General features: G+C 46.0%; 1 protein-coding gene across 1 annotated transcript; it reads right to left on the reverse strand.

Moving 5' to 3' along the window:
• Positions 1-2,437: 2,437 nt before the first annotated feature.
• LOC308159321 (uncharacterized protein) lies at positions 2,438-4,429 on the reverse strand. Its single transcript, XM_080533087.1, has one exon. It carries the CDS (start codon positions 4,080-4,082, stop codon positions 3,162-3,164), a length of 921 nt encoding a protein of 306 aa, XP_080389213.1. The 5' UTR covers positions 4,083-4,429; the 3' UTR covers positions 2,438-3,161.
• Between the last annotated feature and the right edge of the window lie 14,030 nt (positions 4,430-18,459).

Below are 18,459 nucleotides of genomic sequence, written 5' to 3' on the forward strand. Positions count from 1 at the left end.
ATGGTGGTGTTCCCGGGTGGGATTTGAACTTGTGACCTTTTGATCACCAGTCCAAACTCACTATTCCAGCATTTTTTATGAAGTTATAATTCACAGACTACAATAAATCCCCCCAACAGAAACCACTGAACACACTCCTGAGTATGAAAGCTACCAGTGTTTAAGTAATGGAACCGTTTTTCTTCTTTAGGCTCTACACTCCAAAAATAGTAAAAGTAGACATTCTCAGCTTTTATTTGATGGCATTTGTATAAATGTTGGTTTCATCATTCAGAAATTACAATACTTTTTATGCACAGTCCCCCTATTTCAGGGCACCAAAAGTAATGGGACAATTCATGACTTGACAGCTGTTTCTGGTAAGTCAGGTGTGTTCCGTCACATCATTTGTGCAGGCATAATACTATCAATGTCTAGTGTTGATTCTAGGCTTTGGATTTAAATAGAGTTTTCTATTGGTGTCGGGTCAACGTGAGGACCAAAGAGGTGTCAATGAACGTCAAGGAAGCCGTTATTAGGCTGACAAATCTGAAACATTGCCAAAACCTTAGGCTTGCCTAAATCAACACATGGAACATCATTAAAAAGAAACATAAGCGCTAGTGAGCTCAGCAATCGCAATCGGGTTAGTAGGCCAAGGAAGACGTCCACAGTGGATGACTGAGGATTGCTCACCATAATTAAGAACATCCCCAACACAACTGTCCCACAGACCAGGAACACTCTCCAGGAGGTAGGTGTGTCAGACTACCATCCACAGACCAGGAACACTCTCCAGGAGGTAGGCGTGAAGGTGTCAGAGAGACTACCATCCACAGAGCAGGAACACTCTCCAGGAGGTAGGTGTGTCAGACCATCCACAGACCAGGAACACTCTCCAGGAGGTAGGCGTGAAGGTGTCAGAGAGACTACCATCCACAGAGCAGGAACACTCTCCAGGAGGTAGGTGTGTCAGACCATCCACAGACCAGGAACACTCTCCAGGAGGTAGGTGTGAAGGTATCAGACCATCCACAGACCAGGAACACTCTCCAGGGGGTAGGCGTGTCAGACCATCCACAGACCAGGAACACTCTCCAGGAGGTAGGCGTGAAGGTATCAGAGAGACTACCATCCACAGACCAGGAACACTCTCCAGGAGGTAGGCGTGAAGGTATCAGAGAGACTACCATCCACAGACCAGGAACACTCTCCAGGAGGTAGGCGTGAAGGTGTCAGAGAGACTACCATCCACAGACCAGGAACACTCTCCAGGAGGTAGGTGTGAAGGTATCAGACCATCCACAGACCAGGAACACTCTCCAGGAGGTAGGAGTGAAGGTGTCAGAGAGACTACCATCCACAGACCAGGAACACACTCCAGGAGGTAGGTGTGAAGGTGTCAGAGAGACTACCATCCACAGACCAGGAACACTCTCCAGGAGGTAGGCGTGAAGGTGTCAGAGAGACTACCATCCACAGACCAGGAACACTCTCCAGGAGGTAGGCGTGAAGGTGTCAGAGAGACTACCATCCACAGAATATGTCACCAGCCGAACTACAGAGTCTTCACTGCAAGGTGCAAACCACTAGTTATCCTCAAAAATTATGGTAAGGGGGCGCTTAGGTGGCGTAGTGGATTGAGCGTTGACCATGTAACCGCAGGGTTCCCGGTTCGTTTCCGCGGACATATCCTGCATGTCATCCCTTCTCTCTCTCACCCATCCTTCCTGTCATAATCTCTACTGTATCTGTCAATAAAAAAGAAAAATACGAGTGGGACTGCCCCACTCAGAAAAAAATACCTAAAAAAAAAAAAATGATGGTAAGGTTACAATTTGCTAAAAAGTACCTAAGAAGCCTGTAGAGTTCTGGGAATAGGTATCGTGGACAGATACGATGAATATTATCATGGACCAGAGTGATTGCAAGAGGAATGTTTGGAGAAAAAGGGATATGCCCACAACTGAAGACGGCTACAGAACAGGCAGAGCGTCTCCAGAGAAGATGGCGTCTGGTGGGGTCACTGGGTCACACATTTCAGCCAGTTATTGCATGCAAAGGATTGTCGACCAAATACAAATCATGACTGCTTAATTTGGATATTTGATAAATCTGTCCCATTATTTTTGGGTACCCTGAAATAGGAGGACTATGCATAAAAAGTGGAGTAATTTCGGAATTGTGAAATCAATATGTACACAAATACCATAAAAACGGAGAATCTCTACGTTATTGTTTGATTTCAAATCTATTTGTATGTAAGTTAGCCTTCCAAATGTATTACATTTTTCAGCTCAAGGAAGGCACAAAGCAACACATTAGTACAGTATTTTATTTCCAGATCCATATATATTTCATACATTTACAGTAATATACATAGCATTTGAAATGGGCTATTGTGTAAACAATAGAAGAAAATGCTGAATGTTGAGGATCCAACCTCCATGCCCATCGCCCGGCAGTAACAGAGATCATCATCCCCACGTATTTCAACGTTTCTAAGAAGCTGCACATTTCTGATACTGTACTAATGTACTAATGCTTTAGAAAAACGTAATTGTTTACCTCAGTTTTGCTGCTGTATGTATTTCTTATATCTACCACTAGATGGCAACAGATAGATGGATAGACCATAGATAGTCGATGCAGTTCTTGTAGTGTTTTCCTGGCAGGACAGTCAGAACAGTGTCAATAATGTAGTTCTACATACAAAATGTGTGTTTTGAAAACAAATCAAAAGCACAATCTTTTGTGGCTTTTTAAGCACAGAAATTTTTTTAGGCAACTGGGCTATCTAAAATCCTTTCAGAAGTAGGCCTACTACAAAGCTATGCTTGCTTTTTTGAGTCAGCAATGTTTGTCAACTGTTGACATGCTGAAGAACATGAAAAGCGAAAGCTTTCAAAAATCAAAAAGCGAAAGCCCAGTGAAATCATCAGTCTGTGAAAATGGAGACAACTTTTGGGTGTGAGGAAGGACACTCAGTGCAGTCCTGCGCCTCAAACGTCTTCAGTTACAGCCTTTACAGCTGCCAGTCCTGAGAACTGTCCTCTGGTTCCTATCTCTTTATTGGGCCAGCCCGATCAATAGGCAATAGGACAATGGAGGGTGGCAAAAACACAAAATGTCCCAGACAGTTCTTTGTATAGCGTTGTCGACACCCCTCTCTTCCAAACTCTTCACAACTCACAGCGGTTGTCCACATTCTTGTAGCGGTCCATGATGCTCATCACATCGTCCAGGATGGATGGTCCCAGGTCTAGATCCAGGGCCATTGTCAGGGATTCCGAGCGGGAGACGCTGGGAGAGAACCCCGGGGAAGAAGAAGTGGTCACGGCGGGGGACTCGCTCCGGTCGCTCCGTAAGTCCTCGTTGCTCAGGCCAGCGTCCGAGTCCAGGCTCAGCCCCCTCCTGGGGTCCAGAGGGCCGCAGCTCTCCGACATGGAGTCCTCAGAGGAGACTTCGGAGAAGGAGCCGGAGGAGAGGACCAGGTGCCTGAGGGAGGCCGGGTAGGTGATATCGTGGCGAGAGTCCGTGTAGTGGCTGACGCCTTCGTCGCACGTGGAAACGGAGCGATACTGCTGCTGGATCTGCTGGATCTGCTGGACATGGTGGTTTAGGTGATGGTTGTGGTTGTTCGTCTGGGGCTGGGGCTGGGGCTGCTGGGAAGCAGGGGCGGCTGAGTCCTCCAGGTGGAGGCGGGGTGGCTTGGGCGGGGCTTGCTCGTGGGCAATGAACACGGGCATGGAGACGGTGCTTTTGAGCAGGCTGGTGGTGGAGTAGTGGTGAGGGTTGCGGCTGTTGTTGTACGAGTGGTGAGGTCCTTTATGGTTCTCGGGAAAGCCCTCATCGAGCCCCTCCACGCTGTGGGAGCGGCCATGCGGCGAGCGGTGAAGGGCGGGCAGCATGTCCATCTTCCCCTGCAGGAAGCCCACGTCCCCGAACATGTCGCCCTCGCCCTCCGGCCCCACGTGTGCGCTGTGGCGGACCTCTCCCATCGGAGGGCTGATCATGTCGCCGGACAGTACGTCCCGCAGCTTGAACTTCTTCCCTCTCTTGGCCGTGGTCGTCTTTAGGTACATGGGCGTCTTGGCTGGCATTCTGTTGCCCAGAATTCTGTGCGTAGTCGAGGTGATCCCTGTCAGTTCTTCTTGGAGGAGGGCACCCCCAGTCTAGGCATTAGAAATGCTTCTCCTTTGGAGTGGTATATCAGACAACAAATGAGCGGTATTTCTTATCTTAAACAAACAAATACTCTATCTTATGCTTACTTTAGTCAAAATGAGTGACTTCTTGGGAGATTTCAGTGGCATGTAGCCTTGGAGACGAGAACGCCTTGACCTGGAGATCAACGTACTCTCAAAATGTCACCATGTCCAAGGAGGGTGATCCAGCTTCAAATCTTTATCTTTTGGCTTATCTTCAGATGAAAAATCATCTGGCTGCCTTTGTATCTGCTGACCTTCTGCTGGGCTCTTTGATGAGGTTCAGCAACTTTAAGAATGTGACACTGAAACACTGGTCTTAGAGTTCTGTGGAGCAAAAGAGAAAGAGACAGATTTACAACCGGAGCCAGAGGAGAGAAATATAAGGGAAAACGCTCAAAGAATCTTGTTTTCTGAGTGTGTTTGCTGAGCAGGCTGACTGAAAAAATGCCCAAAATGCCTTTCGTTTGACCATGGTGGCAGATGTGTGCTGGTTTGAGGTTTGTGTGGGGGGCTCCTACAGTGAGTCACACACTGAATCAGGTCTGGGGGATTTGTCACACATTCCAAAGACCATTTACTCTATTTGTTAAACGTCTGTGGAAAGGAGCGTGCTTCAAAGCTTTTGCGTGCGTCTCCCTCTCCTCTGTGTGTGGTAACCTGTTATCAGATGCTTTCTGTTTACCCTTTGCTGAGACAAACATTGTGTATGATTTACAATACATACTGAGAGAGAGTGATTTCTTTTATTTGTATCTATTTTTTATTTTATGTTATCTTTATTTACCTGTATACTATATATACACAGCTCTGTTTAATAATTTCTTTACTCTAGTCGTACATTACATTTTTGTTAGTTTTTTATCTTCACACTTGCTTTGGCAATAATAAACGTATGTTTCCCATGCCCTTTTTTATTGAATTGAGAGAGAGAAAGAGAGAGAGTGAGAGAAAGAGAGAGAGTGAGAGAGGAGAGAGAGAGAGAGAGAGAGAGAGAGAGAGAGAGAGAGAGAGAGAGCGAGAGAGAGAGAGAGAGAGAGAGAGAGAGAGAGAGAGAGAGAGAGAGAGAGAGAGAACATACTCAAAACATAAATGAAGGGTTGCCTACATGGATTAGATGTAGAAGAGAGTCTTACATGACTCTAAGATAGGCACAGAAGACGGAGTGGACAACTTACATTATTTTAGTTTCTCAGAGAGGAAAGAACCATTACCGGTAATAGCTGTGTTCAAACTCACACAGTGATTGTATTCTCACTGACTGGCTAACGGAAGTGCCGTGTCCTAACTCACTGTTGCCAGCTAACTAGACTAAAGGCCAGTTCAGACCAGCTAACTAGACTAAAGGCCAGTTCAGACCAGCTAACTAGACTAAAGGCCAGTTCAAACCAAAGATCCACCACGAGACAAGACTGTTTTAGAACGTTGAAGAGAAAAACTCTTGCAACCAATGTCCTAAAACTGGGCAGTTCAGACCGAATCTTCAGAAGATTAAAGATTAAAGATAATTCAGACCGCTGCAACTACTGGACGTTCTAACTACTGGACGTTCTTGTCTCGTCGCAGATCTTTGGTCTCAACTGACTTTTAAGGCCTAATCGTTGTTTGTTGATGGAATCCCCACATTCTATTAGGCCTCTATTTCCACCTCTCTCTTCATCATGAGGTATAAAAACATCTGTCTGCTGATGCTAGGGCACGATTGCATGCATCATTACAAATGGATTGTTCATGACATAACAACATCAAATAAAGCACCTATGATCCACTTGAAGACTGTTTATACAAGACTCCTATCACAGCCTATCACAGCCAGTGGCTCCTGCTGGCATCTCTGACAGCCATGTGAAATCTAACACAGCAGCTTCACATCTGAGGCTGCCTGCTTCTCTTCATCATGGCAGAGGTATTGATAGAGTTGTTAGTAGTCGTCTTCGTCGTGTTAATTGACCATACAGAGTTCCTAGGTAAATAGTGACAAGGCATTGTGCCTCTGAGTTGTGAAATCAGCCGGGGCGCATAGTGAGAGATAGCACTGGCTCCGGGAGGAAGGGGGGGTTGACACACCCTCAGATAAGACACAACTACAGTGATCTCTATAGCATTGTCTTTGTGACAAAGAAAGATTCAGTTGGAGCCATGATTCATTGAAATCAAACCACCACTTGTGTGTGTGTGTGTGTGTGTGTGTGTGTGTGTGTGTGTCTTTCATGCTGTAATCCTGTCCTGCTCCACTCTCCATTCAGACGGCCCTGCTCTTGGTACCTCACCTATTTACAGTGACTGACTTATCTCTGGTACTTAATACCATCATAGAGGAAACTCAATCACACACATAGACACCGCCACACCAGTGCATATCTCATTTGATGCCTGTCCTCCAATTCCTACCTCCACTGATACACACACACACACACACACACACACACACACACACACATAAGCAAACACATTTCTTTCCTTGCTTCATTGCAAGTCTAACATCTTCCTCTGGTTTCTCTCCTACTTGGTCTCCATTTGCACTATAGCCTACCTATCAAAAGGCTAGGCTTGGTCTAGTTGACCCAGGTAAGTTACGGTCGCTAGGCCCAAGGCCGGTTCTAGGCATAGGCGAACTAGGCGGTTGCCTAGGGGCGCCAAATGCCTGGGGGTCGCCAAATGCCTTTTTTCTTCTTTTTTTTTACATTTAAATAATTTTGTCTCTATGAATTTCATGTCTCTATGAAAATATGTCTCAGCCTACTGTCTATTTTTGTCTTGAAACCATTGTTAATACCATATTTTTACTGTTGAATGTGTGGGTGGTGATGAGGCAGTACTGGTGGCTTAATGTGGTGGTGGTGGCGCACCTAAAAAAAATTGGGGGGGGCATCAAATCATACTCTCGCCTAGGGCACCTAAATGCCTAGGACCGGCCCTGGCTAGGCCTTCTGATCTGACATGGCTGCTGTCTTTATGGCACGCAGCCCCCCAATCAGGACGGTTCTTTCATCATGCTGAAATGCATCCAACAGGCGGTTATCCAAATGGCGGTTATCCAAGTGCCGTTTGTTTGTTTGTTCTACCGCTGATCCATCTGGTTTTGAAAACCCAAAAGGAAACCCAACGCTCGGGTTACACTATTCCCGTACATTTCTTAAACGTTTCCCAAACCATGGTCATCTCAGATATCAGCTTTTGTTTTGCCTGATTGTGCAGATTGTGCGGACATTCACACAGGACACGGGAAAATAAAAGCGGAAATAGATAATGGAATCAGTCAGTGGATAAAATAATTAATCAAGAAATAAAACACTAGCATAGGTCTCTATCTAAAATAGAAATACAATGAAATTGATGAAATTATTGAACCATTTACTATCACTTAATTTATTGAGCAATCTATCTATTCCCAAATTCTTATGTTGATGTTTTTCTGTAGACTATGTCCACAGTATTGTATTGATTAGGCCTACAGGAATATGGATGTTCCTCGTGTATTCTCTAGACGCGCACAGCCCTTACGTAACAGCTCTGAGATCACCTCATTCCAGGCTATCCCCAGATAACCGCGGGGTGCCGTTGCGCCAGGCTACTCCTAATCCACAGACAACGCAGCTATTCTGGCAGCGATTAATTTCCAAGAGTAGGATCATGTTTATTAGACTCTTCTTCGCCACTGAATTCGTTTTCTGATTATTTATTTACATTTACTACACTGGATAGCATGGCTCACACTGCGTAACGTGGGGCACATTGGCCTATTATAGGCCCTGTTTAAAGTTCTAATTTAAATCATTTTGTTAAACCGTTCTAACCTCAGACAGGTTACAATGTGGACCACTGTCGCGGTCGAGTGCGTGTTAGTGTTCACAGAATGACGCACGGTTGATAAGCAGCGCATCTTTAAGGAAACTACCATAAACACTTTTTTTAGTAGTCTAATGTGTTATTTGTCTTTGACTGTTAGTCCATAGAAATAGTTTAGAAGATATATTAAGAAAGACACTTTCGTCGAACTGACAGAGGCATGAAAAAGACGCGCGTTGACGTTGAGAGGTAGTCATCAATAGAAGAGAACAGTTTCAACTCCGTAATAAATCAGTATTAAACGAATACTTGCCTAAATTGTTGGCCAGTGCATTTCCACATGAAATAAGTCGTTGGAGTTGTGTGTAGGATTGCACACCGCTAAGACGCCAGCTTCTAGGAGCGAGTAAACCTCTTATTGCGAACTCGTGGAGAGTAGAAGCAGCAGCAACGCAGTCAGGCGGGGTGGAGAAGGGAGGATGAGCATGGGAAGAAGGGAGGGGGCGTGAAGGTTGTGAATGAACAAAACTGAGAGGCCCGAGGCGTCGTGCTGCACTGACATGTACGCCCATAAACTATTTCAGCACAAAAACATGTAGAAACTATGAAGACGTTGACATGTGTGTATTAATGCACACAAGAGTGTCGTGCATCTAATACTTTAGCGAGCATCAAGTGCGTGATGAAGGAGGGCTGAGATTCCCCTACCCTTGGAATCTAGTGCATTTAGCATCTCACACTTGAAACCACCTTTTCCTGCGGTAAAGCCATAATCCATTGCCTAATTTTATGTCTAAAATCTATATTTTTTCCCGCATATAACATATCCGTTTCAGTAGTAATTTCTGTTAACGATACACGTTGGTTCTTTACTCTGTGTGCCTTATGGGTTTTTAACTGTCACACTTGTATAACTTATAATATCATAACCAAAATAATAAAGCTATTTTAGTCAAACGTTTATGATCAGGCCAGTGTGCCCCTCCCGGAATCCGGATCATTTTCTTAATAAGCATGGTAAAACATGGGCATAAACTTTAAAGTCTAATCATTCATTTAACATCTGCGACGTATGAAACAGGACGAATATGAGAGGGATGCGGCCCCGGTTGCCATGACACCTCTGGATGGTGATAAGACGCACCCATTCCTGCTGATTAAAGGTGTTTGTGATTGTGAGATTGTGAACATCAGCATTTAAATGTGCATGTCATTGCTTCTCTGGCCTCCATGGAGCTGTTGATGACTCTCCTGCTCATTAACTATAACACTACTTTACATTGTTAGCAGGCTGACAAACCAAGCTGTCAGGTGTGTTCTCATTAGAACATTTGCTTCACTTGGAATCGGAGTGTAGGATAAAGTTCGCTTTGCTCTGCGTCGTTTGGAGCGGTGAGAACGCGCATTCGAAGTCACTCCTGGAGCAAACAACCAACGGATGCGAGTGTGTCATTGATTTTCAACAACGCTGAAATGTGTTTACCGGTACATTTTTCAAAACAAAAGTTTGAACATTAAATCGGATGCCATCTTGTGACCAGAATGTCCCCCCCACACACACAGTTATGTAAATGGTCTGTCTGTCTGTGTATCTGTCTGTCTGTCTGTCTGTCTGTCTGTCTGTGGAGCTATCCTGTCTGTCTGTCTGTGGAGCTATCCCGTCTGTCTGTCTGTCTGTCTGTCTGTCTGTGGAGCTATCCTGTCTGTCTGCACATCTGTCTGCCTGCATATCTGTCTGTCTGTCTGTCTGTGGAGCTATCCTGTATGTCTGTCTGTGGAGCTATCCTGTCTGTCTGTCTGTCAGTGGAGCTATCCTGTTTCTCTGTCTGTCTGTCTGTCTGTCTGTGGAGCTATCCTGTCTGTCTGTCTGTCTGTGGAGCTATCCTGTCTGTCTGTCTGTCTGTGGAGCTATCCTGCCTGTCTGTCCATCTGTCTGTCTGTCTGTCTGTGGAGATATCCTGTCTGTCTATCTGTCTGTCTGTGGAGCTATCCTGTCTGTCTGTCTATCTGTCTGTGGAGCTATCCTGTCTGTCTGTCTGTCTGTTCCCTGTGTGGGTTCAGCAGTTGGGCTGCTCTCATTGCACATATGCATACACACACACACACATACACACACGCACGCACATGGACACACACACACATGCGCACGCACATGGACACACACACACACGCACACGCACGCACGCACACACACACACACAAAGGACCAGGGTTGCATGGCACAGTGACAGTCAGGCCGCTCATGAGGCGGTGGGCCAGTGTGACCTGTCCACATCCAGCCTATCAAGGCCTCAGTTGTTGAGAAGCTGTGGTTCATGGACAGCTGAGCAGCGCAGTGACCTCATCACAGACAGGAATCCTGGGAATTCTGGGATGTGTGTGTGTGTGTGTGTGTGTGTGTGTGTATGTATCATGTGGTTCCCATTAAATGACTGAGTGAGTGCTCCAGCTACACTAAGGGGGGGGGGGGGGGGGGCAATTCTGCTAAGATGTCAAACTGGAAATGATGACACAACAGTGGGAAAGGAAATGGGGGGATGGGGGGGGGGGGAGTCTAATTTCCCTCAGAGCTGTGTCAGAGATGGACCCAATAACGGGGGTTCACTCACAGTCACGCCTCGGGGCGACTCACGTCTGAAGTATGTGTGTTTCAGCTCTTACCAAACTCTCACCACCAAGACCCGTTGTTCTGTTGTTTCTCTTTCTTCGGCCCTGTCCTCCTCTCTCTCTCTCTCTCTCTCTCTCTCTCTCTCTGGCCGATCCTCTGGTCTCCTCCCTTCTTCCCCCCCTCCCCCCCCCCCCTCCCCTCTCTCTCTCACTACAGGCCCAGGGTGGGGTCCGGGGTCCGCTCACAGCTAGAACAAACACACCGAAATAGACAGAAACAAAAGAAAGAGAGGAAGAGACTTAATCCTGTGACAAACCCTGGGATGAGGTTATGGTGGGGCGGGAGGGGGAGCGCGCTCCACGCTACACCACCCAGGAAATGTCGCCCGCTGACAAACACAACTTGGGTCTGACAAGAACCTAGAGAGGGAATCTGGGAAACGCCACAGCTGAACGCTAAGAGACATAAACACCGCTCGCCACGGCTCGCTGAGCGGTGGCTGTTTTCCCAGGGGGCCGAGGGGGGGCAGTAGGACTGTACACTCACCCCACCCGTGAGTGAATAGTGGCTCGTTCAACACAGTGTTCGCTCAAGCTCTCCGTTTTTTCTCATTTCCGATGTTTACCACTGAAAAAGTAGCGGAGAGGAGAGGAGTGTGTTGGGAGTGTACAGTACCAGTCCAAAAGTTTGGACACACTTTCCTGCTGCTGGAGTCTGGACCAACCTGAGAGCTTCTTCATATTAGAGACACGGTTTAATAGATATGAATATGAAGAATATTAGATACAATAGAAATAATAAGATAGAAGATTCATAGTATAATAATAATAATAACTTACATTTATATAGTGCCTTTCCCAAACCCAAGGTCGCTTTACAAGGGAATGGGACAAACAGAACAGAGCCAGAGAGACAAACACACAAAACAAGGAACAGTGAAACAGCTAATATTATCATTGCATAACACACCTATTTTTGTCTTTCAAAGAATCAAAACGTACACAGCAAAGTCATGGAAGGGGAGAGGTTTGGCAAGTCACACTCTGTTCTCTGTCCTCTGTTCTCTCTTCCCTCAGAGGAAGTCAGAGCTTTGTTGTCCACCGCTCCTCCTGTCTCTGCCCGCTGCACGCCACAAGTCTTCCCAGGAAAAGTGAAAAGCGGGGTGGAATTTGTCCAGCAGGACAGGAAATGGGGGAGGAGGGGAGGAGGGTGGGGGGCAATGGTTGTTTGGGAGCTGGGATTTCAAGGTCGCATCGCATGGGAATCCCAAATGTGTCGGTCCCAGACGCTCGGCACTTACTACACTTATTCTGGTGGGGTACATGCTGCTCACACAGAGAGGGGATTCAAACCCCCCAACCCCCCCCAGCCACCACCACATACACACACACACAGATAGACACAGACACACACACAGACACAAACACACACATACACAGACACCCCCACCCCCCCAAGCCACCACCACACACACACACGCACAAACACACAAACACAACCACACACACACACACACAGTCACCCCCCACCCCCAAGAGAGAACAACACAGTTGAGCCCATGTGCGTAAGCGTTCCCACACGTACGTCAGGACCAGGCAGGGTCTCTACAGCCTGCCACACACACACACACACACACACTAGGCTGGTTTGGTCTTACCGTACATAACAGTAGAGTGTGGGGGTTTACACACACACACACACACACACAGTGGCTGTTTTCTGGTTGTGGATATGAGAATGATCATGTATGATGATGTCCAGATATGTGTATGTATCAGCAGGGAGGAGGGACGGTCAGACAGAACCACCATCAGCACACAGGATAGAACAACTACAGTCTGTCTGTCTGCCTGCCTGTCTGCCTGCCTGTCTGCCTGTCTGTAGGTCTGTCTGTAGGTCTGTCTGTCTGTCTGTAGGTCTGTCTGCCTGTCTATCTGTCTGTCTGCTAGGTCTGTCTGTCTGTCTGTAGGTCTGTCTGTCTGCCTGTCTGTAGGTCTGTCTGCCTGTCTATCTGTCTGTCTGCCTGTCTGTCTGCCTGTCTGTCTGCCTGTCTGTAGGTATGTCTGTCTGCAGGTCTGTCTGTAGGTCTGTCTGTCTGTAGGTCTGTCTACCTGTCTGTCTGTGGAGCTATCCCATCTGTCTGTCTGTCTGTGGAGCTATCCCGTCTGTCTGTCTGTGGAGCTATCCTGTCTGTCTGTCTGTCTGCCTGTCTGTCTGTGGAGCTATCCCGTCTGTCTGTCTGTGGAGCTATCCTGTCTGTCTGTCTGTCTGCCTGTCTGTCTGTCTGTCTGACTGTGGAGCTATCCCATCTGTCTGTCTGCCTGCCTGTCTGTCTGTCTGTCTGTCTGCCTGTCTGTCTGCTCCTCACACATGGAGAGCGCAAGGACACTGCTGCTGCTGAAAAAACAATAATAATTCGGATTGGTCAGATTATACATAATGTCAGATTCAAAATTCCAATCTTTTCCCTAAGGAGGGCTCTAATGCATAGAGGAAATGCATTCAAAAGACAGAAAAGGCTTGAAAAAGATGTATACAATACATTTACATTTACATTTATATTTTTGGCATTTAGCAGGCACCTTTATCCAAAGTGACTACATTTGTTTTAAGTAAGTGAATCACCTATCCACCAATCATAGCAACAACAACTAAGCTATGCTCGGGCCAGTGGACATTGGCAGTCATAATGCTAGAAGAAGGAAGAATTAAGATTTTTTAAAAATGATTATTTACAGGGAACTGTACAGGAGGGGGGTAGAGGGGCTGGAGAGGTCTCAGAAGCGAAAGTTAAGGTGTAGCCTGAAGAGATGGAGGTCTTCAGCAGGGACAGTTAAGGTGTAGCCTGAAGAGATGGAGGTCTTCAGGAGGGACAGTTAAGGTGTAGCCTGAAGAGATGGAGGTCTTCATTCTCGGTGGCAGATAGGGAGTGACTCTGTAGTCCTGACAGCAGTGAGAAGCTCGTTCCACCGGCGGGGCGCCAGGACAGTGAAAAGCCGTGACCGGGCAGCCTGACTGCTGCTTCCACGTAGAGGCGGGGGTGCCAGTCGGCCAGCAGTAGCGGCTCTGGAGGCCAGTAGAGGCCAGCACTCTCCATGGTAGAGCGGAGCGGAGGCCCACTACTCTGCCAGGAGAGATGACTGGGTCAGCTGTCATTGGGTGGAGCCTTTGACACAACATTCAGAGAGAAATATGATTCTTATGTTGTCTGTATGCACCAACAACCACAGCAAATTCCTTGTATGTGAAAACTACTTGGCGAATAAAGTCATTCTGATTCTGATTCTGATTCTGAAAAACAAATATACAAATGTCAAATCGATTTTTAAATTGGTTCCCGTGTACTGCGCTAGGCTACTGCCTTTTAAAAAAAAAATATATATAGCGCAGGACACTATTGCTACTTGCACAGCACTTTATGTTCAGCACTTTATGTCCCTTATGTCCTGTGTCTTTTATTGTTACTATTGTCTCTTTCTTTTCTGGCACAATGTACAGTGTTGAGTGTCTAGTCCTATTTCATTTCACTGCATGTTTTACTTTGGATTTCTGTGCATGTGACAAATAAAGTACCCTTGAACCCTTAATCTAGATACACAACAGAACAAACATGAGACCTTCTCCATCAGCCCTGGGTTAACATGTTTCTGTGCACACGGGGAGGGACACCCCCTGCAGCCTGGCGGAGGTACTGCAGGTTGACTAGGGACAATTTCAAATCCCTGTTTAACTCGTTAAGAAGATCAGGGATTCTATATTTAGACAAGCTGCAGGCACCTCCTGTTATAGATTTAAGAGGATTAGGGATCATAAATAAATAGATATACTTGTCACAAAACCATGCATTAATTAGTTACATTGAATCGATTTGTTCATGTAACCTTTTCATTTAAATTCCAATTTGATGTATTGATTTAACACCTCAGCTCGGACAGTTCAGATGTTATTCAAATTCTGCCGAAGCATTTCTCAAACAAAACAAGTGAAAACAATTCCTACATGGCTATAAAAGCGAACAGCAACAAAGTATGCAACGATTTGGGTGGATCCACACTGGACTTGTGGGAGTCTTCTAGCTAGAAGATATAAAGTTGAAACCACAACAAACACTTACTGTGGTAGGATGTCGTCATAGTGTTGTTCATGGTTCATGTGTGTTCATTCCTTGGGGTTGCTAAAGTGATTTGGTTGCCAGGGAACTCCATGGGCATTATGGTGCTCAGGTTTAAAGGGATAGTTCAAGGGTTTTTTCTATGTCCTATGTACAGTATTTAGTGAACAGGTGCTCCTATTCATGTACGCTGGCTGGTATGGCTAAATGCTAGCCCTGGTGCAAGCCAAAGAAAGCTCAACGATGGAAATATAATAATAATAATAATAATAATAATAATAATAATAATAATAATAATAATACATTACACTTATATAGCGCTTTTCTAAAAAAAATTGTTTTATCCCTAAACTATCCCTTTAAACACCTCCCCACTATCTTGAAGGCCTTAAGCAGGAGCATTCCATCTAGTCGTAAACCTGCTGGGAACATCTCAGGAATGTCCCAATGCAGTGTGGAGGCAGTGGCTTCAATGCCCATAGCTACTAACACACACACAACCTACTAACACACACAACCTACTAACACACACACACACACACAACCTACTAACACACACACACACACACACACACACACACACACACACACACACACACACACACACACACACACACACACACAACCTTCTAACACACAACCAACTAACACACACACAACCTACTAGCACACACAACCTACTAACACACACACAACCTACTAACACACACACAACCTACTAACACACACACACACACACACACACACACACACACACACACACACACACACACACACACACACACACACACACACACACACACACACACACACACACACACACACACACACACACACACACACACACAGTGTTTCCCCTACTGCCTCCCCAAGAAATGGAATTATTACGGACATAGACACCAAACATCTGACAAGGCAGGCTAAAATACCTGCGTTTTTTAAACGCACCATATCCGAATCTGGCGAGTGGCAACATCTCATTGGTAACGTCCGCTAGTAGGTAACGGCCGCTAGGTAAAGTCCGCTAGTAGGTAACGGCCGCTAGGTAAAGTCCACTAGTAGGTAACTTCCGCTAGTAGGTAACGGCCGCTAGGTAAAGTCCGCTAGTAGGTAACGTCCGCTAGTAGGTAACGTCCGCTAGTAGGTAATGGCCGCTAGGTAAAGTCCACTAGTAGGTAACTTCCGCTAGGTAACGGCCGCTAGGTAAAGTCCGCTAGTAGGTAACGTCCGCTAGTAGGTAACGTCCGCTAGTAGGTAACGTCCGCTAGTAGGTAACGGCCGCTAGGTAAAGTCCGCTAGTAGGTAACGTCCGCTAGTAGGTAACGGCCGCTAGGTAACGTCCGCTAGTAGGTAACGTCCGCTAGTAGGTAAAGTCCGCTAGTAGGTAAAGTCCACTAGTAGGTAACGTCCGCTAGGTAAAGTCCGCTAGTTGGTAACGCCGCTAGTCTCGCATAGCCAGAAAAGATTTTGCGCGAGTGTGCGCGCGACGCGAGACAGTTTCTGCCGGGTGAGATGTCTGCAGATGGAAAGTAAGAAAGTTGAAACGTCAGCAAATAATAGTGGGTAGTGGTGGTCTAGTCACTAGACCACCACTACCCACTATTATTTGCTGACGTTTCAACTTTCTTACTTTCCATCTGCAGACATCTCACCCGGAGACCCACCTAGACTCTAGTGGATAGTGAGTTGGACTCGGAAGGTTGTGAGTTCAAATCCCGCCCTCTTTTCTCCCTGAGTGGACGAGGCCATCTGGAGCAGTTTTGGGTTTTTGTGTTGCCCAGACCCGGTGCTCTGGGACCAGACTGAACCAGTTGTGGCTATTGTGTTCAGTGGCGGATACAGAAAGTGGCTGATGGGTAGGCCTGGAAAAATCTGGGTAGGCCTGAGTGAAACTCATCACCGCACGTTTTAGACCTATGTATGAGCAGCCAGATGGATGGAACACAGCCGGGCTCGCGATCATAGGCGCCGATTTATGTTTCTGCCCGTGGGTGCTCGAAACATTTGGGTACGACCAACACGCATGCACACACACGCACACACACGCACGCACGCACACACGCAAAAATATTCGCAGGGACTGGAGGAGATCACTATGCAGACCATGAAACTAACGGAAAATAAATAAAGTACCTGTCTACCCAGAGAATGCAACGGACAGCCAAACAAGTTATTATAATACACACACGCAAGGCATTCAAGCGCACGCAATAGTCAATGAATTAACCAATAACCATCAACTATGGAGGACCAAGTATAGAAATTGTAATAAGAAATGCCTGTATTATCATTTGCAAGCTTTTAACTGTGGGTGTTGACAGTCCAGTGCAAACCGAAAGCTCAAGTTGAATCATACACCTGGCTCGGACCAGTTGTGGTGATCCATCATTTTATTACAAAACCTAACGCTGCTTATTAGGGGATTTACGTAAACTGGTGTATACACATATATTGTTGTGTAAAGTTGTGTGCTTCTATTGTATTATATTATTATATCCAGTGAAGGCATACACAATGTTGTTCCACACAAATGTTTCCCTCTTCGTTTTAATCTTGGAAAGTCTCATAAAAAATATACTTCACCGAACTATTACAGCGCTGTCTCGGACTCTCCGCACGTCGGCGTGTGGCGTCATCATCTGTTATTGTGAATAAATAAGATTTCTAGACAAGGCCTGGTCCAAACTTTCATTATTTTCACTGACTTCCAGACGTGGCTTTTTAAGAAAGCGGGACAATGTTAGCTGTTTAGCCATCGTAGCGCGCACACTGAACAACTGGTCAAGGTCAACTGAACAATCAGAGTAAACGTAAAAGAGGAAGCAATGTAAACTTAAGAGAGGAAGTTGAATATTATTAGTATTAATACATACTTTTAATCATTTCCAAGACAAAACTATTCACATTACAGTTAGTTAGTGAAAATTAAACTTTAAAAATATTTTATTATAAAAAAATATGTATTTTTATGAATCTGACTGGGTGGGCCAGCTGTCAATCTGGGCGGGCCTAGGCCCACCCAGGCCCACCCATAGATCCGCGCCTGATTGTGTTCCGTTTTCACCTTTGTCTCCCTGGGAGAAAGTGGGGGCCGATTCCCCCTATAGCCTTCATCAAAATCATCTTCATCCATGTACAGACTCACGCCCCTTGCTCGTGATTGGTCTGGACCTCACCCGAGGGCGGACCCCTTACCTGTGGAAATCTGATTGTATAAATACTGACATATAATGAATGATCGTCACTTTTGGGAGGAACCTTTGAAACGTTCAGATGCGTCTGACGGACCTGTAAACTTCCTCCTTCTGCAGAAGAATATTAAATATCTTTTCTTATACATCTTGAAACGAAACAGGCTGCCATTATTGAATAATTTACTCTAACAAGTTGGCGACGAGGAAACAAAGGGAGCGGCTGCGGAGGTATCCTGTTTTGTCCGTTTTCAGCCATTTTCAGCTGACGAGCTGTTTTTGAGACGGAGCTCTCCCGTTTCACCTAGCAAGTGACGCGGTCAAGAGATCCCCTCTATTTTTGGATTGGCTGAGAGCGGATGATCAGGGCCTTGGCACGCTGTCTACGTAAACACACGAACAAGGGTAAGCCTGTCGATTTTCATTTGTATATGGAACGGTATTTAATCGGAGAAAGATACCCGATTGGAGGGGTCTTTGTTTCCGGGTGCACTTTGTAATGCATGGCTTGTGGCGTTTTTAGACGATTTACATGTTATCATGGCTATAATTGCACCTGGCAAAATCATAAGG

The sequence above is a fragment of the Nansenia antarctica genome (assembly GCF_963989245.1).
Source record: "Nansenia antarctica genome assembly, chromosome: 5".
Taxonomy (NCBI): Eukaryota; Metazoa; Chordata; class Actinopteri; order Argentiniformes; family Microstomatidae; genus Nansenia; species Nansenia antarctica.